Raw genomic sequence first — 25,493 nt, 5'->3', positions numbered from 1 at the left:
ACAATGAAGGCACAAAACTGAAAAAGTAAAAAACTATCATTTAATCCATGTTGTATTACATGTTTCCATATTATGGCAGTGAATGTTTCAGTAATAATAAGAGTCACTCCTCAAATAAGAGTTTTTACGTTAAAAAAACAAAACAAAACAAAAAACTAATCAGTGTTCAAGTAATGCCCAAAAGAAACACATTTTGAAACATATACACACACACAAACACAGTCAAAGGTAGGAAGATAGATCATACTGTAATCCACCTGCTACTTCCTGTACTGTGAGCAGAGAACCTAGGCGTTTGTTTGGTCTGCCTGAGTCCTCTCTCTCTCTCTCTCTCTCTCTCTCTCCTCCTTCAGTCTTTTTGGTCACCATGACTGAAGTGAAAAACATGTGGTAGGAACAGCTGAGACGGTAAACACAAACACGGACGACACACACGGCCTCGTGGGTTATAGGAGGGACTCAAGGTGCTTGAACCAAAACACGCACACAGAAACAAAAGAGAGTGCTACCAAATCTCTAACACTTGGTATCAAAAACAGGCTCTAATCAGTCAGGGCACGATGATGTAAATGCAGAGGGTTTCTCGTCTCGTTAATGACAACCTATGGCTTTAGTTTATCTAACCACACAGTTGTGTACAATCCCATAATCAAAAGATAACAGTTTCAATTGTTCTAGTTATAGTCTAATAATGGTAAACAACTGTGTGCGTGTGTGTGTGTGTGTGTGTGTGTGTGCACGAGAGCTGGGAGGCTCCTGGTTGGTGTTCCTATTGCTATGGTAACCACGAAAGGTTTCAGTTGTCATTCTTGCCGATCACTTAGACTTAAGTGCTCGCAGTTTTATCACTCGCCCGCCCGCTGACATTACATCAAACATCAGCAGGAGTACATATACATGCACGTCACATACACACATACACATAAGGTGCTTTCAGACATTTCCCTGAAACCGTCCGGAGGGGGGTCGCTCGTGGCAACGCAAATGTCGCTCTGGACATTTTTTCCCGCTACTTGCACCCCCTGTTCATTTTCTGAAAAAAGTGAGGCCACGTGAAAACACAGCAGGACATTCATTTAAATTCTGCACGGTCGACCCGAGAAACGTCTCGCCTCGTGCGGTTACGAATCTCCTGCTGCGTTCTTCACATGTAACTCCCCCCAACCCCCCCCGCAAACTCCAGAAAATGTCCAGCCCCAGTTTCCCGGACATTTTGTGGAGTTCATGTCTGAAAACAGCTTAAATGACATACAGAGGGGAACCGCGGAGTCAGCCAAGTGCTCGGACATCGTCCTGCTGCCTGTACAATGCCCGCATCAGTCAAGTCCGTTAAGACAAAAATCATCAACAGCCAACAGTACTTGGATTGTAAATGAGATAGAGAAGGCATACAAGTCTTATGTGAACGGTTCACAATAGTCACAAGAGTCGTTCACAATTAAGGTGAGAACACATACATGGTCGAGGGTTAATAAGGGCTGTCCTGATACCAACGGACGCACTTCTTAAACATACATGGGACTAATACGGAAACATGGAAAATGCTGTGTCAAGTAACCGAGATATGATGACGGAGAGTATTGTTGTCAATATGCGCACACACACTCACTCACTCAGACAGACATGCACGCACACATACAGAAAACACAAGACCTGGTATGGGTTCCTATTGCCTCTTACAGTATGTATGTGATATATAAACAAAAAGCACCTCTGAAGTACAAAACAGCTGTGTAACCGAGTATAAGTGTTTAAACTACAGACAGGCAACAATACACACGGGCACACAGGCACAATACAGGAGGCTTTGGCACACCCATGCTAGTCTTAGTACTCAGCATTTTCCAACACAGAAGAAGAGCAGGTTACAGGACAGGACAGACCTATAGCTGCCTTAGACTTCCTCCCCGGTGGGGGGTGGAAGGTACAGGTTGTCTGACAGACGCAATGAACAGCTGTCACATTCAATCAGCACCGAGCTGTGTGTTTGTTTGTTTGTTTGTTTGTTTTTTGGAGTCCCAGCCTCTCATCCAATCAGCAGCTCCAGGCTGTCCTCGTAATTGGGCTCTTGTGGGGGACTCTGGGACAGGAAGGCGGTGGTCACGGGGGTTCCCGTTGCTGTGGCGACGTTGAGGAGGGTGTTTGCACGAATGCTGGTGGTTGCCGGGTTGCGGAGAGCAGCAGCCGCCGTGATGCTGGTGAGGTTGATGCCGAGCGTGAGCCGCGTCTGTTCCAAGGCTTTCTCCGGCACGGCGAAGGCCTCGAGCTTCTTCTCGCCATTGGCCATGTAAGAGTTCTGGCAACCTCGACAGATACAATCCAAGCATGCCTAAGACAGACAGACAATAAGATAAGGGAATGAATCCATTTGCATGAAACCAGTGTCACAAGAAAGCTGCTAATTCATTTCTGAACACAACAAAAGTTACTTAATAACTACTTTAGATGTACTTTCTTCTCTAACTGATTAACAAAAAAAAAATAAAAAAATTGAGACAATGGTTAGTCTCTTCTTAATCTGCCAAAGCTCAGTCTTTAGAATACATTAATCACATGCTCAAGATATAGCATTTTATAAAGTAGCCAATTGAAAGTGATCAAACTTAGTATGGCAATGCACAAAGTGTAAAGACTGGACAGTCTGCATGAAACATCAATACATTCTATGTTGGCAATTAATATCCTTACAGGTCCATAAAAAAATTTCTACCACTGCCAAATTAAAATTCTTTTCTATTATAACCAACATCTGGCATGAAATTCATTAAGTGCTGATTAAATAGAAATCTAAAAAAAAAACAACTTCATTCATACAATAACAACAGATTCTGCACCTTGCGGTTTGAGTAGCAGGGACAGCGTTGCCCCCTACAGGTAAGCACCGAGGGATTCTGTGTTGCCCTGCCACACTTGCAACCCTTCTTTTCCACCGGCTTCTTGTATGGAGGTCTGACAGGTGCTGGAGACACCAGGCAGCCTGACATCAACCGTTGCTCTTTGCTCCGGTCCTTGGTCTTGGAGCCACCACCGCTGCGGGCCTTGACGTGCAGCTTCTTAGGGCCCGGATCGACATGCTTCCTGGAACTTTTACTGTGGTTGGGTGTCGGGCGGCTGGGCTTTGGAGGCCCACCATTGGGAAGGGATGAGTAGGTGTGCGCTGGTACTGTTAATGAGGGTGTGGGTGGTTGTGTGTGGGGTGCATGAGAAGGGTTTGGAGTGTGTAAATGTGAGGATGAGCCCTGTAGGATGGAGGTGATAGGGAGAGGATTCACCTTTTCTCTGTCACTCTCTGAATGTGATCGTTTGCGGTTAAGGCGGACAGGCGAGGGCATGGACATCGGGGGAGGATCGAAAGAGGACGTGTGTATATGAGCACCATGGCTTGTCACAATGTTAGTCCTCTCTGTTTGAATCTGTGTGTAGTTATGAGCTGCATCCAGCTGTATGTACATTTGAGCATGTGCTCTGTCCGTGGCTATGTGTGTGTGAGCGTGCATCCTGTCTGGATATGTGTGCGAAGAATCTCGACTGGGCTGTAGTGGATCCAAAGTCTGTAACACCTCCTCCACACTGAGGAGCAACACCTCCCCCTCCTCCAGCTCCCTGCTGCCTGATTCCCCATCCCTGAGTGAGCACATAGTGCCTGGAGTAGGGGCTAAAGTTCCAGTGGTCAGACTCAGTTCCAGACCACCACAATCAGTACTGGAAACAGACAGACCTGTCTGTGGCTGTTCCTCGACCAGCTCACATACTTCCAGCTCAGGCGAAGAGGGATCTAGATCCTCAAACACCTCCCCATTGCATTCCTGTGGTCCATTGGAACAGGGAGGGTCAGAGGAAGAGCTCTGTGGTACAGCTGAAAGTTCTGCAGGAACAGGTGGTGCCTCTGTGGGGGTGAGTGACTCAGGCGCCGAGGGAGTCAGATCTGTCTGTGCTAGAATTGGGTCCTCTGTATCTATTTCCTCTTCGTGTGACATGAGCACTTCCTCGAGCAAAGCCATCACTTCTGGAGATCCTTCTGTGTGGCTGCTGACCAATGGCAGCAATGGCGAATGAGTTACATAGAGGCACAGCTTCCTGTAGCACTGAACTAGCAAGGAGAGCTGTTTGTTCTCCTGGAAGCAGGAATAGTCCTTGCAGCGGCTGCATGATGGCCTGACCTGCATCTGTTGACCTTTGCAGCCCAAGCAGACATAATGCTGACACTCTTGATGTGTAGGGGAAATTGGATCCTGAAGCAGTTTACCTATGACAAAAAATTTAGCTGTTAATGTGTACAGACAGACATTTAATTTCCTTAATTTACAAGTCCCACTTGTACTGAAACATAGAAGGCTCCCACCTGCTTAAACTAATGCTAACGTAATACTGATTTGTACTACTTGCATATAAAACTGCAATCATTAATAGATTAATGATCCATTCCTGAATGAATCGCCTACTATTTATAATAATACATTAGCCTGCTGGATAGTTGATTTTGTTGATTAAAACATTTGTGAATTTCATCATTCAAAGGATAGCGAAACACTTGACATTTCCCCCATTTTGGGGAACAAAAATAATAAATTGATTGATCATCAGATTAATCAATAATGAAAATAATCAAAAATTGCTGCCCCATTTGCACCATCCAACCTATAGTTATGGGTAAATATTGCAATGCCAAATTATTATTACATGGGAATCAGGTCAGAAATCGAGTCATTCACGACTTTGCAAACACTGCACATCTCTAAATGCAAGCTCTGCCAATGTTGATATTCCATGAGCTTAGTGGGGTGAGTAAATAAAGCCTGAATAGGAAACACATGGCTCTGCAGCAGGCACAACAACAGAGGAGTCATCTGTCTTGACAAGAGGACAGATGATTGGGGCTCTGCCTCGGTTGCTATGGAGACCACGGAGGTGAGCAGCACGACAAATCGTGTCAACTGCTGCGGGCACACGAGCGCCCACGGACACCCCAGTTAATGTGAATAGTAGGATTATAAAGTATTAATTTAGTTTAATAGAGTCGATCTTATTAGCGTCAGGAGTAAATTAGTGACCATTTTTGAAATAATGCATCATAAAACAAAATAAGAGCAGGTGAGACGTGTTGCTATTACGCACTATTATTATTCAAATGCTTACCACAGACGAGGCATGCGAGGGACTGTCGGAAGAAGGGCAGTAGTGTGTACATGTCTGTGAAGGAGCGAGGCTGCCGCGGGTCACACTGCAGCACGGCCCGGCTGGCGGACACGTACAGAGTCGTTGCATTGACCGGGTTCATAGCGGTGCACTCCGCAGCCTCAAGGAAACACGGTCTGGTAAAAAAAAAATATCCAGCCACTGGCTATAAAAGAGCTAAGGATCAAGTTAAGTCTCAGGGTGTAAAAAAACAAAAACAAAGATATGGTCTAGCGGTGCAACATTCAGTAACTCCAGTGTGTCATTTTAGACATACGACTCAACGTGAAGCACAATAACAGACAGCGAACAAGAAAGGCGCACAACGTTAGCTTGGCAAGTGGCTAGCTGAAGGTAGCATCACCGGTCAGCGGGCTGTACTATTCACCAACGAGACCTGTCCAACCACAAATAAAGTATCTGATATTCTGCCCCGTGTTTCAACTACTCACATTATTCCCAAATGCTGCCGAGGACTAACCGCGGATGAAACGACCACACAACCACGATAGTGAGGTTAGCATTTTATGTAGTTAGCCTTAGCTTGCGACAGCACCCGGACGTTACACAGAGCACGGGGTGGTCAATGCTGGCCATAGAGCCGGTTTTCAATGCAGCGATGCATCCTCGTCGACGTAGAACTGAACAACGAGCTGCTGCTACGACCGCAAATGTGTTTGGTTAGCAATTAGCTAACCGAGCACAGGCGCGCACTTGATGTAAACAAAGCTAAACAGCTAGCGTTAGCATGGCTAGCCAAATTAGCCAGTGGAAAAAAACCCAACCGTATCACTAACCCTCCAGCGGACCGCCTTATAGCTCACGCATAGGAGGGAAGCACAAGCTGTGAATTGAGATTCGATTTTGATACGTTTGGCTATAATATTTGGAGAGCAACGAGCGAAACATAACTAACTGGCCGTTTAACAAACGCAGCAAGCACTCGATTTTCCACTTTTCCTAGCACAGCCCCTCTCGACAGTCATGATGATCACGCGAGACTTCCCCTAGTTACCCTGGTTACTGTAGTGAACGTAGCGTTTCCGTCCCTCAAACACAAACATGAATTAAAAATAATTAGCAGTTTATCACTATTATCTGCAATATACTTGTATAAATTGTTTATCTATATTAAAAAGGAGAACATTCACCACGGGAAAACGTCATTATGTCTGTATTATGTAATAGGCATATTCTTTATTTATTTCTTCATTCATTCATCCTTACAGGGCCATTGTAACGAATTCAATCCATGGAAATCCCAGTGTTGTTGTACAAATATGATGTTGGCTAACGTTATTTCACTTGAGTATTACTTGTTCTGCTACTTCTACTCAGCATACATGGAATCATTGTTCTTTTGACTACCGTATAAAATTTACGTTAACCTTGTTGGACAAACCAACTAATGCTTATTTTGTATTGGTAATTTTACCCTGCGCTTGACCTTCACTAAATTAGACAAATGTCGATAGAAGATAACACACGTTGGTGGGCTGAAGCCTCAGGCTGAGAGGAAGGACTTGCCTGACAGGCTTATTTCAGGGCAAAACATTTTCAAATATTGACTTTTTGGAGCTCATGAGTGAACTTCAAGAAAGAAAATCCGATCCCTCCCAAGTCCCGCCCATCAACCATAGTTCCTAAATACTTTTCTCTGATTGGCTGAGAGAGCTCACACCCTTTGTCATTATTGGTTCAAAGGCCTGCCTTTCTTTCGTCGGTCGCTGTCGTCAGAGAACAGGCACAGCAAAGATGGCGGCCTTCAGTGTAGCTCGCAGCAGTTGCGGACTCATAAACGGGTTGCGGACGTCTTTTAGGAGTTTGGCGCAAGTGAAACATGGCGCGTTCGTCGCTTCGGTGCCGCAGACGGACATGCGCCGGGACAGACGCTGGTACTCGGTCAGCCACCTGTCCGTTAATGAGAGAATTGACATTAAACGGAAGGCGGCGCTAGTCGGTGGAGGTCAGAACAGAATAGATGCTCAACACAAAAAGGTAAAAATAACACAACACTGTCTTTGTTTGTTTCTTTTTTTTATGCATTCACGTACGAGTGAGATTATGCTTTTCTTTCATTACACAGTCGGCTCTAATAGTTGGTTGGTGAAATGCCTGGCTCGAGGGCTGCATCAGTGAAACGTCATAGCCTCAGATTACATATTTGTATGAAAAATGGCGTCTGGATATTACTAATATTTCAGTCAAGACAACTTGACATGTGGATTTCAAGGCACAGAATATACTGTAGAAGAAACGGTTATGTAATATTAATAAACCTACAGACATGCACTTTGACATTTAACTTAACTTAGAGTACATAACCTGTTTACAACCTGAGAGTCAACATCAATTCAGAGGAGAAGAGCATAGTGAAGTACTTAACTTACCTGTGTTATTGTACTTATAAATGTGTAATCTATATAGTTAAACATCTCGCTTTGGTTAACAGATGTTTTTTTTTTTTTTAAAAATCCCCAATTCCAGATCTGTGTCTGGGTCACCACCACCATATTCTGATATGTTTCCCTGTGACATAATCTACAGTATAGCCTCATAAAATGTCATCACAGTTTATGTTGCTCACAACAGACACACAGATGCTACACAAAGTGGAGGTAATAAATCTGACAGATGAGGATAGAACATTGTACTGCTGGGGATGCTTTGATACAAACTACCATGTTGTTATGATGAACAATTCTGACTTTATTCAGTTGTAGTGCAGGAACTACAGCTACAGTATCAAGTTTCTTCACTTGTATCAGAGTAAGAAGATTTGAACTGGGAATTAGGAGAGAATGAGTTGCATGAGTGCAACACTCTCATCACACCACTGTCTGTGTGTACCCTGTGATGCAGGGTAAGCTGACAGCCAGGGAGCGAGTGGAGCTGCTGCTGGATCCGGAGTCCTTTGTGGAAACGGACATGTTCGTGGAGCATCGCTGCGCTGACTTTGCAATGGAGCAGGACAGAAACAAGGTAACGGCTTAGAACAAGTCAGCTTTGGTTTCTCAAATCTCAGTGTCAACTTTGACTCTCTTTTTTTGTCTGTTGTAGTTCCCAGGTGACAGCGTCGTAACAGGTCGAGGCAGGATCAATGGTCGACTGGTCTATGTATTCAGTCAGGTAGAATATACATCAAACATATTTATATTGTAATAGAAAATTCAAAATTTTACTTAAATTGCAGAGCAGGTCTGTTACACAACACGTCAAATCCTCCTCCTTTCTCTCAGGACTTTACGGTGTTTGGTGGCAGTTTGTCTGGAGCTCACGCCCAGAAGATCTGCAAGGTCGGTTGTGCTCTGAGAGAATATCGTGGCTGTTCCTGTACTTGTATTTTGACAGTGTCTCACTCTAACCTTAATCCCTGGCTCTGTGCTCAGATCATGGACCAGGCCATGACAGTCGGAGCCCCGGTCATTGGACTGAACGACTCCGGAGGAGCTCGGATCCAGGAAGGAGTGGAGTCTCTGGCTGGATATGCAGATATATTCCTGGTGTGGAAACTGTCGTGGGGTCTTTGCACATTGCTCTCTTGACAGTGTAGAAAATGCAATGATTTCTCATTTCAGAGGAATGTGTTGGCTTCTGGAGTTGTCCCTCAGATCTCCCTCATCATGGGTCCGTGTGCAGGAGGCGCCGTCTACTCCCCTGCTCTCACAGATTTCACCTTCATGGTGAAGGTATGAAGGCGCTGCACGAATTCAGCCGGCGCACTAAAATCACAACAAAAATGTCATTATTCAGTATTTAAAACATGCCACTTTCTCACGTGTGTGCATACAGGACACGTCATACCTGTTCATCACAGGACCTGATGTTGTGAAGTCTGTGACCAACGAAGACGTGACTCAGGAGGAGCTCGGTGGAGCCAAAACGCATACGTCTGTATCTGGTTAGTTTGCATTTAAACACTTTTCTATCCGTCATCTACTGCTTTACCCTCCACATGAGGGTCCAGCTGACCCTGGACAGGCCTTTTTAACAGCTTTTATCTAAAATATTCTTGTATTGCTTTGTGGAAGAGTCTTGATTTCTTAAATAGCTTCACATCTAAAAAAAAAAAACCCAATGTCGGTTAATGTTGAATTAGATTCTACTGAAACGACAGCATTTGAATGTCTTTCTGTCAGGTGTGGCTCACCGCGCATTTGAGAATGACGTCGAAGCCCTTCTCAGTCTGCGGGAGTTCTTCAACTTCCTGCCACTCAGCAACCAGGACAACGCCCCCATCAGGGAGTGTCACGACCCCAGGTAACCGGTCACCTTCACCTTGAGGAGAAAAACCTGTTTTATTTACAACTCCTGTCTCATTGCTTTTTTTCCACCCCCCCAGTGATCGTCTAGTACCTGCTTTGGACACCATTGTCCCGTTTGAGTCAACCAGAGCCTATGACATGCTGGACATCATTCATACAGTATGTACACACACACACACACTTGCACAGATATCAACTCTTGTCATTTCTGTTTATTTGGTGAATTTCATTTCTGATCAGATAGTGGACGAGAGAGATTTCTTTGAGATCATGCCCAACTATGCCAAGAACATTGTGGTGGGTTTTGCACGCATGAATGGACGCACAGTGGGCATCGTGGGAAATCAGCCTAAAGTTGCTTCCGGTGAGTTTAAAAAAAGGTCAAAATTAAGAGCCGTTGATTTTTGTAAGTCACGTGAGGGATGTATTTAAATGTTGCACAATCAATTCACCAGGTTGTTTGGACATCAACTCCTCCGTGAAGGGAGCTCGCTTCGTACGCTTCTGTGATGCTTTCAACATTCCCATCATCACCTTTGTGGATGTACCAGGCTTCCTGCCAGGTATTGTTGGTTTGAATTGATAAACATCAGCTTTGACCCGAAACGCGCCACTGTGACACCTGACAAGACCGATGCTTGTTTAAAAACCAGGTACGGCTCAGGAGTACGGAGGAATCATCAGACACGGAGCTAAACTGCTGTTCGCTTTTGCCGAGGCCACCGTCCCAAAAATCACCATCATCACCAGAAAGGTAAAATACAGATGAATAAAAGATGTGTTCTCCGAGCGCCGTACGTGCAGTTCAGCTCACCACAGAATGGTTTGCGGTGGAAAACGGAGTCAGCTTTGTTACCAGGGGGGATTAAACCAACATGACACAGTGTAGCTGACCAAAATGAAAGACAACAAGCACTGTCATTATCTTTAAAAATAGAAACACAAATAGAAATGTTTGCCTGGAGGTGATGATTCACTGCCAAAAAGTAAACAGACTTCAGTGGGATAAGCTTTACCCTTTGGGTGTTTTTCCACTATGTTGATCAAAAATATGATGCAAAAAACTGTGAAGTTACGAAACATTACTGTGATAACTTATGACAAACGCAGCACTGAAATGAAATGTACCTGTTGGTGGAAACAAAACAGTGGTTAAACGAAAACAGGTCCACTGCCCCAAACTGACAAAAACGATAAATCCTACCGAAATGTAAAAACTCTCACATGCCATTAAATTCTTCTACTTTTAGACGTTGATTTGGAAGAGTGTTTACATTCTGTGAGAGAAATTGTGTTGTAAATACGGATAATGTAACTGCTCTTGTGTTTGTGTATCTCAGGCTTATGGAGGAGCCTATGACGTGATGAGCTCCAAACACCTGAGAGGAGACGTGAACTACGCCTGGCCCTCAGCAGAGGTTGCTGTTATGGGTGCCAAGGTACAAACACACTCATCAGTTTGTTTCTTCTCTCCCTTGTGATTGCTTTGACAGCTTGTGTGTGAACACTCTTCCTCTCATGTTTTTCTCAGGGTGCTGTTCAGATCATCTTCAGAGGGAAGGAGAACCAGGCGGAGGCAGAGGCTGAATACGTGGAAAAGTTTGCTAACCCCTTCCCAGCTGCTGTTCGAGGTACATTTCCTCTGATCGTTCTCCATAACATAACCGTTATACTCTGTCCCTCTGACCATAAATACGCTTGTTTTTTTAGGTTTTGTCGATGACATCATTGAGCCTTCGACCACTCGCAAGAAGATCTGCAGAGATCTGGAGGTGCTCGCCAGCAAGAAGCAAGTCAACCCATGGAAGAAACACGCCAACATTCCTCTGTGAAAACACACACAAGAGTTCCTCGCTGCGGGATTCACGATACTCTGTGACGGTGACTTTGGCAGCCAGCCGAACAGAAACACACGTCATATTTTTGTCTGCTGTGGATTTAAAAAAAATGGAAGTTATCACTCCACTACAAGCAGCACATGTAGGCAACACATCCTGATTTTGTCTATACTCAGTAGTGTTACTGTACTGTGTGAACAAATCAGAGTGCGTCTCCTGTTTTTATACGTATTATGCAAGACATTAACAGTTAAACTGATCACATCTCATCTGAATGGAATAATCGCACATTTTTAAAGATTGATGTCAGTTGTGGCCATATTGGTCACAGTTGTTAGTATGATTATCATATTGAGGACAAGGCTGTGTGTGAAAGGGCAGATTACAAACTGTATTGCTAATATACATCGTAGTGTTTGAACCTTTTCTAGGTCAAGAAAATGTCATTCTCACCACAAGCAGGAACTGTGCCTTCCCTTCTCTCTGTTCTTCCATCTGTAAAATAAATCATGAAACCATAAACATGAGCTTTATTTACTCCTGAAGCAGAAGCACATGTTGTGCTTTTACAGTGAAGAGTTAATATAAAGTGTTTGGATAATGTGGACAGCTGTTTTTGTTTTGGCCCAATGTGTTGGCATTGGGCAGCCAAGGCCATAATTTATAAATCTGTGAGAAAATCAAGTTGTGCATAAAATGAAAAGCATAAGACAAATTGGCAATGAAACGATGAGAAATGTAGCTCCGTTCAGCTTGCAGTGTAATGATAGGCTTAAACTATAGCCACAGGTTATGCAACGTCAAATGACGCAAGCTGACGCTTCGAAAGATCCCGTTATGAAAGCGTAGATGCAACAAAGATGCAAATGTTTAAAGTTCTACACAAACGCTGGTCCATAAATTGAATACAGATTTTATTTTATTAATAAAAAGGATTTAGGTTAAACGAAAAAAACAAAAACAAAACTGGGTTTAGAGCACTTTAGGGGCAACCGATGTCAACTGCACTGCAGAAAAGATCCAATTGTCTCCGACACTCGGGGACGACTGACGAGCCAGTCGGCGAGGAGAAGTAAATGAACGGATCAACCAACGGTGAGTGGAAATATGGCGGGGCACATTCAAAACACATTCAAACTAACCTGTCAGACACAAAAGATCCATCACTGCACTGGATATGAACAATAACGACAACCAATCTTCAACGTCAATACTGTTTGCAGGTGTAAAAAAAAAACAAAGAAAAATGTAAGTAACTTGATTGGAGTTGAACAAAACCGAACACAATCTGCTGTAAGACTGAACTGTGAAATGATTATGGTCAGACCATTACAGTGCTTTAAACAGCTGGTATCCCACAGCAACACTCTGAGCTCGGTAACCATTAGATATGAGTTACAGGTGGGGGGGTGGGGGGGCGGGGGGCTGGAATACGCTGTAAATATGTAGGCCACAATTTGGCAACGAACGAGATACATATAGAAGAAAAAAGCTGTACAAACATCAGACAAAAACAAACACACTTGATTTAAAACTTTAGTACTAAAGCTACAGAATTCAAAATATGTTTATCCTTTTTTTTTTATGAACTTTTTTACTTCAAAAAAGCCATTATTCAGAATGTGTGTGCATGTGTGTGTGTGTGCAGAACAAAAACGTGAGAGAGAGGGGGCGGGGCTTCTCTCTGAGGTCGGTCAGGGGCGCGGCTTTGCCACCCAATGACCGGACTGGCTTCGCTTTGACAACACACGACAAGATGGTTACATCACTTCCTGTGGGTCAGACTGTAGCTGCTGACCCCTGCGTGTGTCCATCAACACCCACACCGTATACACACACACACATCACCACCACGCACGAGGACTCAGATGATGAACAGAGGGAAGGGCAGTGGATGATAATAAGAGCAAAGGTACAGAACATTTAGAATTGAGAATCCGCTCGAAATTGACATTTTTAACCAGACAGATCCACACGAGACACCAAGAGAAAGTGGGTGCGGGGACTGTACAGAGTGCGATGTCGCTCTGTGCCGCCGATCGTGGAGGGAAAACAAACAACTGTACATGTGTTGAACAGAGAACCATAAAAACTGCCAAGTGCTCAGTGGCAGTGGCTGCTGAGTCGGCCCAAAGCGCCTTCAGAGCTACCGCTAATAAGAGCTAAACCAACTGGCTGAGGAGGAGGAATAGAAGGAAGAGATGGACGAGCGGGGGGTGAGTGAGAACGTGAGCAACCTCCGGCCCGACTGATAAAACAGAGCAGATGCTCGCTTAATGCGTCCAAGGTGAGATCCAGCCACTGCGGGATCCGTCAATTAGATCCGCTTGGCAAACGTTCCTTCCGTCGTGTCTTACAGAAAAGAGAAAGAGTACTTCAACAAATTGTGTTTTCTTCTTCTTCTGAAGAGTTTGGCTGGCAGGAGATCTGGCGATCAGACGTCCAACCCCACCCCTCATCTGTTTACTCTGGATTCGGATCCCGGCCTCTTTCTGGATCAGAACATGGGCATGGTGAATCCCTGTAACAACGGAGAACAGAGGGCGTCAGGGGGAGAGGAAATATCTCTCACCGTAAGGGGGGAATAAAATGGCAGTTTTTTAAATCACCACTAGAGGGCACCAAAGACAACAACGTCTGAATGAACACAAGATGGCTTTAAAGTGTGACCTTTCAGTGTCGGCTGAACCTCTTCTACCTCACACATGCTCCAGATGTTGTGAGTGACGGAACAATAGATTATGTTACTGATCTTTGAGCACTCGCTTCTGCTGTGCTTCATCCTGAGAGAGGAGACTCTGCTCTCCACGGCTTTACAGCGTGGCATAAACTATACAACATGTGTAAAACATATGCTGTCCTTCTAATGTTTCAGGCTTAAATGATTACGATTATATTATGCTATTAACTAGCTAATCTCTTTCACTATCACGTGGAATTGTTAAATTCTTACCGACTCATCCTCAATCATTGCTGCAGAGTCAAAAAAGTCCGGTCTTAATTCCGCTCTTTCACGTCTGTTCCTCGAAGGCGGCTAGGAAAAAAAAAAAAGAAGTAGTAGAGTTATTAAAAAAGGAGATTAACTTTTTTATAAAATAAAATAATTGTTCCTTTTCACTAACCAGGTCGATCACCATCGTATCCTCAAACTCCTCGTTCATGTCCTCGAGTTGACCCCGCGATGACATCATCACGTCCTCGAAGATGGGCTCTGCGTCGTCCTCCATTAACCCGCGCCTAGAGAGCAGCGGGCTGAGGTTTATTATTTCGTCTCGTGAGCAAAAACACGAGACTGCAAGTGAACAGTCACCTATCTCTCAAGAACATACGAGAGATAGGTGACATTCATTATTTTCTGGAAATGTACAAAACTGACCAAGTGGAAAAGGGTTGAAGGCAATGCTAAAAAAAACCCACACAAGATGTGTTGTGTTATGCTTAGGTAATCTATCACAGGATAACATCCAAGGCAACGACAATGGTATATTAAATGAATACTTCAAGCAGATTCTACATTCTGTTTGTAACCCCAGTAATTATTTAGTAAAACCAAAGGAAGCCCATACACAGTCTGCCGGACGCCCTGATTGCTGCGTGACTTGATGTAGCTCATGCTCGTCCGGTCCTTCCGGTTCACCTCCTCCATCTTCTGCTGTCCTAGCCACGACATCTGCATCTGAGGACTTGAGGACATAAAGATGGTAAATTGTGTGTGTGTGTGTGTGTGTTAGTAGAAAAAGATGAAGGTCGGACGCGAATGAACTCACTTGTGTACGTAGTCGTTCTCCGATCCGGGTTCCGAGTCCGGGTCTGGCATGTGTTCTGCCGGTCTGTTCTCTCTGAGCACGGTCGAGGTGAGCTGCGGAGTCTGCAGCGCCCCCGGTGTCTGTAAGGTGTCGTTGCGCAACAGCCACGAGCCCTCCACACTACTACTCTCCTCTGGAAGTGAACAACACATGGAGAAAGTGCAGTGTCAGCAACACAGAAGAAGATGGCAGTCATGTAACACGGTGGACGCACGGTGCAGTAAAACGCCCACAGAAAAAGAAGAAGAATGATTTCCATTCCACTTACCCTCGATGCGTTTCTTGTGTAGCGGCGGTCGACCCTTCTTGCTGCGAACCGAGCCGGTCTTGCTGCTGGAGCCCGACGTGACGGACATGTGGTCCTCGTCTCCTCCCGTCAGAAGGCTGTTCCTGTAGGAGATGAGCGGCAGCCACACGTCCTCCCGACGCTCCGACATCGACTCCGACATGAACTTCTCCAGGTACGAGTGGCTGAAAGGACACCCAGAGTTTTTTTAATTGAATTACAAGACCGCGAATGATAATTAACAACCCATGCGAGTAATGCAGCGGGTGCTTACACCGTCTTTTTGTCTTGGCGAATCAGTTTGGACGAGAATTCGCTCAGGACCTCCAGGAAGGCCAGGTTGATGGGAGGAAACTCTGGTCCTCGAGGATTCTGGTATTTAAACGCAAACTCTATACCGTCCCTGATGAATGGATTGAAAAATATTAATATCATTAAAGTGACATTAAACAGTTTTAAGTGTATCTGACGAGTGTCCGCTCGCGGCTCTCACTTGTGCAGCGTGGCCACGGCCTCTCTGGTCTTGATCTGATCGAGGCCGAAGGTGAGAGCGAAGCGGCGGGCCAGCTCCTTGATGCCGCTCACGTGTGACGATGTTCGGTCCAGATTGGGACCCTGATCCTGCAGCAGCTCGTTGAACAGCTGAAACACACACACACACACAAGGACAGTGAGCGCTCATGCACATTAAGAACGTGGTGAGACAAACCTGTGCGTGTGAGCAACTTACCTGCTGCAGACTGAGTATGAGTGTCTTAGCGCAGAGAATCTTGTCCGTCTGTCGGGTTTTACTCAGCGTCTCTTTGATGATGTCGCCGTAATCATTATAATACTGGGACACAGGCAGAGAAAATATCTTATTATCTCGACTGAAGATGTTTCTCAAACAAAACCGACAGCGACTGGAATTATTTGTGAGCGCAAACCTTCATGTAGTGTTTGAATATGTCGGCAGCGGCAGGCATGTCCACGATGTCGTAGATGATGAGTTTGCAGAATGCTGCGAGCAGGTTTCTCCTCTTGTGCAGAGCCTCGATCTTGTTGGCCTCGTCCTCTTCGTCTCCCTCTGCAGGCGCGTGCACAGAAAAATAACAAAAATGAATAAAACTGTGTTTTTTCCTCTCTTTCTTTCTTTCTTTCGCTCTCTCTCTCTGTCTCACCCATGCTCTGGCTCTCGTCATCCTGGTCAATGAAGACGTGGTCCAGGACGAAGTTGAGCAGCTCGTTCTGCAGAGTGCTGTCCGGGTTGAAGACGAGCGGCTGGAGGCCTTCTCTGCCACCAGACGTCAGCTGGTGGCTGAAGATCATCAGCAGGTCACAGAGGAGCATGAAAGCCTGAGCAGGAGACGAGAGCGGCGCGTGAATGTTTACGTCCAGTCAATGTCAAACCACACAAAAAAAATATCTCCCTCTGGTTGTTACCTGCTCTTTGACTGGGGTGTTCACATTGGACAGGCACTGCTGGCACACGGCTAAAAAAGACTTCACCACTCTCCTCAGCGCCAGAAGATCGTCCTGCACCAACACACACGCACACACATCGTGAGCCAGATGTCACAAATAATAAATCAATAGTAAACGGCAGCATCGGTCACACTTAATGTGTGAAACAGAAAATGAGACGGGCGAGGGGGAAAGATGGAGGCACACAATCCACTGTGGCGATCCCCAAAGGGAGAAGCCGAGACTTCACTGAAGCACAACTGGACACATGAGACTTGTTAACTGCTCATTGTGTTTGGGCGCTTTTTATTCTCCACCCATTTTTGAGCATCATTCAAATATTAATTATCCATAACCTAACAGAGTCCTAAGTGACTAATTAAATAAATGAGTTTGGAAAGGAGGAGGACCCCAGTATGATGCCAGTAGCACAGGGGTGCTACTGGCATCTGTATTCTCATTCCTTCCATGCCTTTACTGAATACATCAATTTACACATATATCTAACTGATGGAAAACTGTTGTAGGTCAAAAAACAAGATCAGAGTTCAAACGCTGCACTGCGGGAAAACACTTCATAGCAAGTGACATAGAGGTTAAGTCCTCTCGGACGTTTAAGCTTCAGTGAAATGAGACTGATTAGATTTAAGTCCCTAGATCAGGGGGGTAAGTATCCCGTCTGGCGGTTAGGTGGATTTCCAAAGCCTCTGTCCCTCTGGGTCAACGCTGTGCTCACAACAAGCCCATAAAACAGAGATAAACCTGGGATTTGAGTGTGTGTGGAGTTAAAGCTCTCGTCAGTGAGTGAAATCCAGCACCTTGCTGGGAGCTCCCTCTGTGATCTTCACCAGCTGCCACAGGATGGAGTAGTGGGAGCACTGCAAGGCCTGGACGGCTATCTGCTCTGGCATGGAGCCCTGCTCGATGCCCGCCTTCAGCAGCCGGTAACAGTTCCCGAATAAATCCCACCGAGTCAGGTCGTGGGCACTGATGAGGAAAAGAGAGAGGAAGACAAATTAAGTTTAAATCATCACTCACTCACCTTCTACCTCTTTATCCTCCGCATGAATGTCACAGGGGGTGGAAACAGGTGCCAATCCCAGCTGACATAGGGTGAAAGGCCTATGGACAGATCCTAGTCCATTATTTAAATCATCAAGTTTATTAAGTGGAAGTTTTTTATTGAGTGTTGCCACACATCACTTTGATTCACTGTGGTTGTTTTAAAGTACTCTTTAAAGCACTTTATTAACCTAGTTCTTTCTCGTCCTTGTTTGTGTCTTTCCTTCCTTTCTCCTCTCTCTCTCTCTCTGTGTCCTCATCTTGCAGGTTGCAGGATCCAGATCCAGTTTTTCAAAGGCTATTATTTTCTTCTGTCTCTACCTCATCTCGCTCTTGTCCTTTCTCTCCCCCCCCCAATCTGTCCCAAACCTCTACCCTGTCCCCCATTTTTCCTTACACCCCAACCTGTCTTGGCACATTGCCGCACATCTTTGAGTCCGGTTCTGTCAGACATTTCTTCCGTAAGGGAGTTAAAAGGGAGTTTTTTTCTCTCCACTGATGCATCATTGTATGAACTGTTGGGTTCCTCTGCTCTCCATAATTTGTTATTAGCATTATTATTATTTTTTGTTTGTTTAATTTAATTTAATTTAATTTAATTTAACACTTTAAAAGAAACAAACAATTTATAATCAGTGTTAAACACAAAGTTACAAACAAACCCTCAAAAACGTAAGTGTAACGTACTTGTGGAAAGCTGTGAGTCTTTTGAGAGTCGATAAAACATTGTAGATGTCGTCGTCGTCTGCCTCCTCGGCCTGTGGAGTTAAAGACACATGTTAAAGAGCGTAACGACCATCATCACCACAACCACAAACTAACACACATGCACAAGTTTAAGTTTAGTGAATCTGTGTGGGCTACGACGTTATGTAAAGTTCAACCTTCATTGGTGAAATGGAGGCAGAAATAATGTGTCTACAACCCAACAAATAGAACTCATGGAAGAAATAAAGTCATTTTGAAACATAGACAATGTTTGTGTACTTCATCTGGAGACAAAATCAAAGACATTTAATCTGACAACCACAATCTTTCAGTTCCTTAATTCCACAAATTCATATTTCCACACAACTATCACATTATTATCTAATGATCAAAGGAGAGAAAACAAGTTTTGTTGTACAGGCACCATTTAAACCTTTATTTATATATTCTAGGACACGCCTCCTTCAAAATAATTAACCTCCTCCTCATCCCGTCATACCTCCTGCAGCAGCTCCTCCACTGAGTGCGCAAACCGGTCGGTCATCTCGTCGATGAGCTGCGAGCGGGCGATGTCCACGCGGTTCATGATGGTGTACTCTTCCGAGCAGAGGATGCTGTAGGTCTTGCTGCACGCCTCCAGCACGTCCGGCTCGATGTGCTTCTCCACCACCAGACGGATCTGCTTCAGCAGGGCGTCCAGGTGCTTCTCCATGCGCCCGGCGCTGTACACGTCCAGGTCAAAGAACTGGGGGATCTGCAGCAGGTTCGCTACTTTCTCCGAGTCCGCTTGATACTGCGGGACAAAGACAGAGAGAGAGAGAGACAAGGACGATTTACGGCACGGGGACAGATATGCGGAGGGAGTTAAGAAGCAGACAGGCCCATCAATCAGCTCTAGATGCTTTGTTCATGTTAATCAGTTGGATACAAGTGTCAATTTCATTTTAATTATTTAGCCGGCACACTTGTCCTGACTGGCGTATATTCAATAACACTTCTGGAGCTACAATGCAAAGTAACACCTCCATCGATTATTTCGACAAACAGATCAGTCACCCACGAGATCATCAATCAGTGACCGTTTCTGGCCCCGAGCCTGAACTCTACAGTATATGCTCGAGTGTTTGGGTCAAGTCTTACCTTGGACAAAAGCATAGGCAGAGCCATGATGAAATGCTCCGTCAGTTTGTTCTTATCATCGATCTGGGTCTTCCGCTCCTTCGCTGTCAGCACCTGGACAAACAAACACAAACGGTGTAAGGTTATCTGTGCATGCAGAACATTTGCTATCTCACCGGTGAGAGAGTAGCCTAGAACGAGGTAAAACCATATATGTTTAATGCATTCCAGAGTTCACATACACCCAGTTGTGCCGTGAATAAATAAAATTGGCTGCTACTTGTGTCAGAATCGGAGCGATACGGAGTTGACTTCAAACCAGAATGTCAAATTTACACATTAGACAACAATAAAAGACCTCAACAGAGGAGTATTGTGCCAGATTTCCCTTATATAGTTGACCTACCCGTTTGCCCGTGCCCCTGCCAACAGGTGGGTGCGCCTCGGCCGCCTGTCGGATGGTGCAGACCATCAGCTCTATCAGTGCACTCTCCTGTCTGTCCGACAACACTGAGGGAACACAACGACAGGAGTAAGTAAGACGGAGTAAAAGACAAAGTCCATTCAATGAGACCACAGAGAGAGGGAGAGAGACAGTGTCCTACCCTCTTCGCCCTGCACTGGCTCCTCCAACAGAAGCTCAGTCATACACTCCCAGTCTTTTAACAGCTCCTGAGAGCTTTCCCACAGTGAGTCCACAAGGTAGGCTGCGTGCTCATGGAGCTAAACACACACACACACACACACACAAACAAAAGATTCAGTACATGAGTTTGTTGTGTTTTGGAGGAATTCGGCCCGCAACATAATGTCATGTCTTTCCTGCTTTTTCCCCCCACTGACTCACCGATTAGTGCCACACTAACATCAAGTTACCTCGCCAGTAAAATGAATCAATAAATTAAATGTGCACTTTAAAACACGGAGCCACAACCAGAGGAGGGGGTTTTTATAAGGAGGCTCAGTCCCTCATTTGTATTTTAGCTCACTCTCTTAACTTTATAGCAAATTAATGGCGAAGATACTGTGCTGCCCTACTGAAATACAGCGGAGGAAATCAGGCAAGATAGATGGAAATGGACAATGGAAAATCATTTGTTCTGAACTTTTAGGGATTTGACCTCAACTGGCCCTTGACTTGGACACAGTTTTTAATTTCAGCCCCCTCTGTAATTGTTATCGACATCCCCGATGTCATGTGTCTGCAGCAGATGAAAATAATAAAGCTGTTTTTACCTCACTCTCCAAAAAGAAGAGCACCAGCATGCGGATGAGATTTCCATTAGGACTGCTCCTCCCTCTGCGCTTCGCCAGTGCCTCTTCTGCCTGTGGGTCATGACGACTAAACAACCTGATACAGAGACATGGAGAGAGTTTGAGAAATCACATTCAAACACCACATGTAAGGAGGTCAAATGACATTTAATATGCATGCTGCTCTGAACTCTACAGGTGGATGCATGACAATCAACTCACTTTCTGTGCAGGAATTCTCCAGCAGCGACAGCCACTGGCCGGTGGGCGGAGTAGACCAGGTGATAAACATTCTCACAGTCCTCATTGGACAAGGCGTCTTCACTGCCCCTGCAACAGACGAGTTATCAATGGCTAAAAATAAAGAAGTTTTGTTTTTGTTAAGCAGAAACAGCAGGAAAGTGACTCACTGAAGGATGAGTGTAACCAGCCGGATGGCCTCCACAGCGACGTCGTACTCCTTGTCCAGTGTCATGGAAACGATGCGGTCCTGTCAAAACAAACACAATCTCTGAAATCAGAAAAGACAAAATCGACCAGACGTGTTTTTTTTTTTCTCTTCTCTCCTTCTTCAAAACACATCTTGAGTTATATTTTCCCTCCTTTATTCGCGGGTATTACCTTGAAGCGATTGGTGAAAAGCTCTAGTTTGGGGAACAGCTCTCGGTTTGTGTACAGGTTCTGCAGAGCCTTCAGGCACTTGAGACGCACCTCTCCTTGCTGGGAAATGTGAGAGACGATTAAATCGAAGCCTGGCTTCATGTGTTTGTGCAGGGGAAAAAAAACAACCCCCGACAACGTTGTTCGACTGTGCACTCACCCTGTCGTGTAATGTCCAACCCACATATTTCAGGTAACTGTCGTTAAGAAACGCATCGCTGTACATTTTCATCCACACGCCGATCTCTTCGATGCAGATGGCTCTGATCTCTGCAATCGCGTCCCTGTCGAGTAAAGGAAATCACAGTCAGCGCTAGTTTTGAACAGGCAGAAAACAGCGTTATAATCATGAATGAACAGAGGCAGTCGAACGCGTACCTGTAGCGATGCACGAAGATTCCCTTGAAGATGGAGTTCATCATATTCTCTATTTCATCTTGGTTTTCCTGAAGCTGTTAAGGGGAAAACAAACACGTTTTGCAAATATTTTAATACTTAAGCAAAGTGACGTTGGCTTCTTTGCTTGTAAATGTCGTTTAGTTCAATAGTCGAGTTGTTATTTCCACCTCCTTCCTTTTCTGTAGCAGCAGTTCCAGCTTCTCGTTGGCCCGTTTGCCGGCAATCTTGTTCCTCTCGGCCTCGTACTGTCTCTGGGTATTGTCTTGGTGAATACTGAGGTTCAGGGCCACGTTGACCAGCGCCGTCATCAGCTTCATCGCTACAAACACGTACAATACACACGTGAGGCTGAAACATCTACACAATAAGTGGACGATGAATGAAGCTAAATAAGGATTTAAAGCAGGGCGGCGTCACCTGCTAACGTGGAGGTGTGTCTGAAGGCTCGAACTTGGGAGTCGGACAAGCCGGTGAGGAGGGAGATGACCGTGTCCATCATGTACTCGTCGTAGATGATGCTGTACTGACACTGGCGAATCAAAACGCTGATGAACTCGCAGAAGTTGTAGCGGAACTTCTTCCACATTGGCCCCGGCATGGTGAGAGGATAATCTCCACTGTCCTGTTGACAAAAAAAAAACAAAGAAAAAGAGATGAAGTAAAAACGAATCACCCGTGTGTCAAATTTGATTTTTAGTCTCTCGGCTGGAAAATATCCATCCTATTGAGAGTGTTTTCAATAAAAATCTCTCCACTGTTTACTTCAGTGTCACAGTTGCTTCGGAGAAAATCTGCTTTCTATTTAAAAAAAAAAAAAGTCCCCCCCCCACAATCTGACCTTTAAGGTTCTGATTAAGGTGTGGCAAGAACCGTAAAATGGATTTTGTGGCATGAGGAACACAAGTGCATTTTTTTTTGGACTAATTATGGCTGCGTGTTGTGATTTCTTACAAAAAAAGCCACTTTCATCTTTAAATCCACTGCTATTGGTTTGTGATAGCAGTGGATCTCCGCTCTGCTTCTGTGAGAAACTTTAATTCATGCAGGGATAAGATAATAGAAATAGATGCAAATTCAAAACACCCAATAGTGAATATCCCCCTTTTCCATATAATCAATTCAGACTTTAAAAATAACAAGCTGCACATAAAATAAACATGAAAGTACTGAAGCCTTTATTAGTGCTAAGGAGGATTTAGTCCTGCTGTGACGAGAACAGAAGGTACACAGCATCTTCACAAGGACTATATACAGCATATATATATATATATATATATATATATATATATATATATATATATATATATATATATATATATATATATAGATCGATAGTTAACTACATCTCTACCCAGTGACAGTGACATTTACCTCGTCAAACTCCTCAGTCATCTTACGGATGATCTCGGCATTCTGCATGTTCCTGAACATCTCGATCCGCACAGTGCCTGGTTACACAGTGAGCAGTAAATAAGATATAGACATATACATAATAATAAGATATAGACATATACATATATATATATGAATATAAAGACGTGTTAAGTCAGCAGAATAAAAAAAAACAGAGCTACAGTTTGAGTGAACGCACCTTTACACCCCGAGCACTGGATGAAGAAATTGATGAGGTCTAGCAGTGCCAAGTCTCTGTCCTGTTTGTACGACTCGATCCACTCGTCCACCACAGACTGCGCACACATGCAGGGAGCAGCAGTGAGTATTCTACAAAGTTACAAACACATATAACCGTCCGTTTGAACAAAAACACTGTTGATCGTTCACTGACCTGCATGGCGCTCTTGCCCAGTTTGACCACTTCAAACAGAGTGACGGGGTCGCCGCCGTCACCGTTGTGTTGGGCCACTCCATTGGCTTTCCCTCGGCCTCTGGCGAGTGTCCCCGCTTTATCCGCCGGTGACTTTCGAGGCTTCTTATTGGCCGACTGTGAGGAGACAAATGCACACAAATGCAGACTCCACACGCGTGTACACGTTCTCTTACATTCGCACAATATCCGCATCGTGCAGTCTCATACCTGGGCTTGTTTCCCAGGCCTCCCTCTCTTCTTTTTCCCTTTCGCCTCAGGGTCTTCAATCTCACTCAAGCTCATACTTAAGCCAACCGCGTCTGTTGCCCCAGACTCGTTGGATGAGTCCCTGAGAAAAGGGAACACCAAACACGTGCGACTCTTGAGGCTTTTATTCATCCACCGATCAAACTGAATGTTCCTTTGCAAAGTGAACTAAAAGTGGAACTAAAAGCATGAAAGAAACCTCCAAACAGAGAAATTCCAATATGGTACATGGAGGGATTCACAACAAGAATAACTATAATTCTACTGAACTATATATATCTTTATATTATATATAATGTATGTTAAGTATACAATAGTCTAGCAGTGGAATAACAAATAACACTTTTATGAGATTAGGGCTGAACGATTTTGAATAAATATCTAATTGTTTATTTTAAATGAAATTGCGATCGCGGTATCAAAGGGAATGGTCATTTTTACATAATTATACTCACTTTCATTTGAACCACATGTTTAAAATGACTACTGTGTCATATGATGTGTATAGATCAGGACAATATTTTATTTAAAACAGTAATTTGACACACTTTAAGAAACATTGCGTCTCTTGCAGTAGGCCGCATTGCAATTTTGATCAAATGTCGCTAATGATACAATGAGATTCAGAGGTGTTTCACTCACTGTAGGACGGGGAGCTCCGAGGTGATCATCCTGGTTGGGCGGGGAGGTGGTGAAGCGTGCGAACGTGTTTACGTGTGTCCTCACGGCCGGGGTGTGTTTCCGGACCAAAAGAGGGAAGTACGAGAAGGCCGGTGTGTTGGAGGAAAGGACAGGAACGGTGGGGAGGAGAACCTCCAGGATGGACTACACGCGGGTACTTAATGCTCTTCAGCTCCTGGAGAGAAAACAACAACAACAGAGAATAAGAGAAAACTAGAATTAAAACATGTATAACAAATCCATCTTGTAAGATGGGCTGATGATAAAGAGCTTCATTTCACATAGGAATCATAGTGACATCAGATCAGAGTGTCACAAGTGTCAAAGAAGCAGAGAAAGCGCTCAATCTTTCACTCTGATGGAAGTGTGGAGGAGAAAATGGGGAGAGGAGGACACCAACTGGCCATTTTGAGAACTACAACAGCAAAATATTAAGGGGACGTGAAGGGGAGGACTGGCTCATAGGAGGAGTGTTTTTGCCAAAATGATTTCAGCACCATGCTGGCTTTTTAAACTGCGTGACAGTCTATCAGTTTGGTACAGTCATGCACAAAACGTCATATTTTGTCAGATACAGCACCGACACATGAAAAGACAAAGTGCTAAAGACTCAATCAAAGAAGTCATTAACAAGAAAGACTAAGAAAAACAGACTTAGGTGGAGAAAACTGGGATATAAACAAGAAAAATATTCACCTAAACTGTAAAAAGTCCCAGAAAGTC

At 44.5% G+C, this 25,493-nt stretch overlaps 3 protein-coding genes across 3 annotated transcripts in view; 1 reads left to right on the top strand and 2 right to left on the bottom strand.

Moving 5' to 3' along the window:
• Nucleotides 1-175: 175 nt before the first annotated feature.
• On the bottom strand, nucleotides 176-6,168 carry msl2a (MSL complex subunit 2a). The gene is made up of 3 exons (XM_044047642.1): nucleotides 5,137-6,168; nucleotides 2,835-4,246; nucleotides 176-2,329 (listed from the first exon to the last, which is right to left on the bottom strand). The coding sequence occupies exons 1-3, from the start codon at nucleotides 5,276-5,278 to the stop codon at nucleotides 2,027-2,029; spliced, it is 1,857 nt and encodes a 618-aa protein (XP_043903577.1). The 5' UTR covers nucleotides 5,279-6,168; the 3' UTR covers nucleotides 176-2,026.
• A 723-nt stretch (nucleotides 6,169-6,891) lies between these two features.
• On the top strand, nucleotides 6,892-11,800 carry pccb (propionyl-CoA carboxylase subunit beta). Its single transcript, XM_044047197.1, has 15 exons — nucleotides 6,892-7,173; nucleotides 8,038-8,157; nucleotides 8,236-8,304; nucleotides 8,415-8,471; nucleotides 8,565-8,678; nucleotides 8,754-8,864; nucleotides 8,968-9,076; nucleotides 9,315-9,435; nucleotides 9,518-9,599; nucleotides 9,681-9,804; nucleotides 9,896-10,003; nucleotides 10,094-10,194; nucleotides 10,781-10,879; nucleotides 10,972-11,071; nucleotides 11,151-11,800. The coding sequence occupies exons 1-15, from the start codon at nucleotides 6,931-6,933 to the stop codon at nucleotides 11,270-11,272; spliced, it is 1,680 nt and encodes a 559-aa protein (XP_043903132.1). The 5' UTR covers nucleotides 6,892-6,930; the 3' UTR covers nucleotides 11,273-11,800.
• A 1,361-nt stretch (nucleotides 11,801-13,161) lies between these two features.
• The window catches only part of stag1a (stromal antigen 1a), a 31,912-nt gene continuing 19,580 nt past the window's right edge, over nucleotides 13,162-25,493 (bottom strand). The window contains exons 2-32 of the mRNA XM_044047196.1: nucleotides 24,732-24,945; nucleotides 24,051-24,171; nucleotides 23,802-23,957; nucleotides 23,607-23,703; nucleotides 23,387-23,463; nucleotides 22,433-22,637; nucleotides 22,183-22,334; nucleotides 21,995-22,068; nucleotides 21,777-21,900; nucleotides 21,578-21,676; nucleotides 21,367-21,446; nucleotides 21,179-21,286; nucleotides 20,939-21,053; nucleotides 20,308-20,425; nucleotides 20,109-20,212; nucleotides 19,724-19,816; nucleotides 19,083-19,376; nucleotides 18,563-18,633; nucleotides 17,632-17,800; nucleotides 16,793-16,885; nucleotides 16,531-16,705; nucleotides 16,297-16,436; nucleotides 16,101-16,202; nucleotides 15,864-16,012; nucleotides 15,645-15,773; nucleotides 15,353-15,555; nucleotides 15,046-15,217; nucleotides 14,845-14,961; nucleotides 14,401-14,515; nucleotides 14,232-14,312; nucleotides 13,162-13,799 (exon numbers count right to left, since the gene is read on the bottom strand). Of these exons, the coding sequence (XP_043903131.1) occupies nucleotides 13,776-13,799; nucleotides 14,232-14,312; nucleotides 14,401-14,515; nucleotides 14,845-14,961; nucleotides 15,046-15,217; nucleotides 15,353-15,555; nucleotides 15,645-15,773; nucleotides 15,864-16,012; nucleotides 16,101-16,202; nucleotides 16,297-16,436; nucleotides 16,531-16,705; nucleotides 16,793-16,885; nucleotides 17,632-17,800; nucleotides 18,563-18,633; nucleotides 19,083-19,376; nucleotides 19,724-19,816; nucleotides 20,109-20,212; nucleotides 20,308-20,425; nucleotides 20,939-21,053; nucleotides 21,179-21,286; nucleotides 21,367-21,446; nucleotides 21,578-21,676; nucleotides 21,777-21,900; nucleotides 21,995-22,068; nucleotides 22,183-22,334; nucleotides 22,433-22,637; nucleotides 23,387-23,463; nucleotides 23,607-23,703; nucleotides 23,802-23,957; nucleotides 24,051-24,171; nucleotides 24,732-24,760 (3,786 nt within the window). The 5' untranslated portion in view covers nucleotides 24,761-24,945 and the 3' untranslated portion in view covers nucleotides 13,162-13,775. The remainder of the gene's footprint in view (nucleotides 13,800-14,231; nucleotides 14,313-14,400; nucleotides 14,516-14,844; nucleotides 14,962-15,045; nucleotides 15,218-15,352; nucleotides 15,556-15,644; nucleotides 15,774-15,863; nucleotides 16,013-16,100; nucleotides 16,203-16,296; nucleotides 16,437-16,530; nucleotides 16,706-16,792; nucleotides 16,886-17,631; nucleotides 17,801-18,562; nucleotides 18,634-19,082; nucleotides 19,377-19,723; nucleotides 19,817-20,108; nucleotides 20,213-20,307; nucleotides 20,426-20,938; nucleotides 21,054-21,178; nucleotides 21,287-21,366; nucleotides 21,447-21,577; nucleotides 21,677-21,776; nucleotides 21,901-21,994; nucleotides 22,069-22,182; nucleotides 22,335-22,432; nucleotides 22,638-23,386; nucleotides 23,464-23,606; nucleotides 23,704-23,801; nucleotides 23,958-24,050; nucleotides 24,172-24,731; nucleotides 24,946-25,493) is intronic.

Source organism: Solea senegalensis, linkage group LG16, assembly GCF_019176455.1.
Source record: "Solea senegalensis isolate Sse05_10M linkage group LG16, IFAPA_SoseM_1, whole genome shotgun sequence".
In the NCBI taxonomy this organism is placed as follows: Eukaryota; Metazoa; Chordata; class Actinopteri; order Pleuronectiformes; family Soleidae; genus Solea; species Solea senegalensis.
Note: the sequence above shows the minus strand (reverse complement) of the source record. Positions and strands in the feature narration are given on the sequence as shown.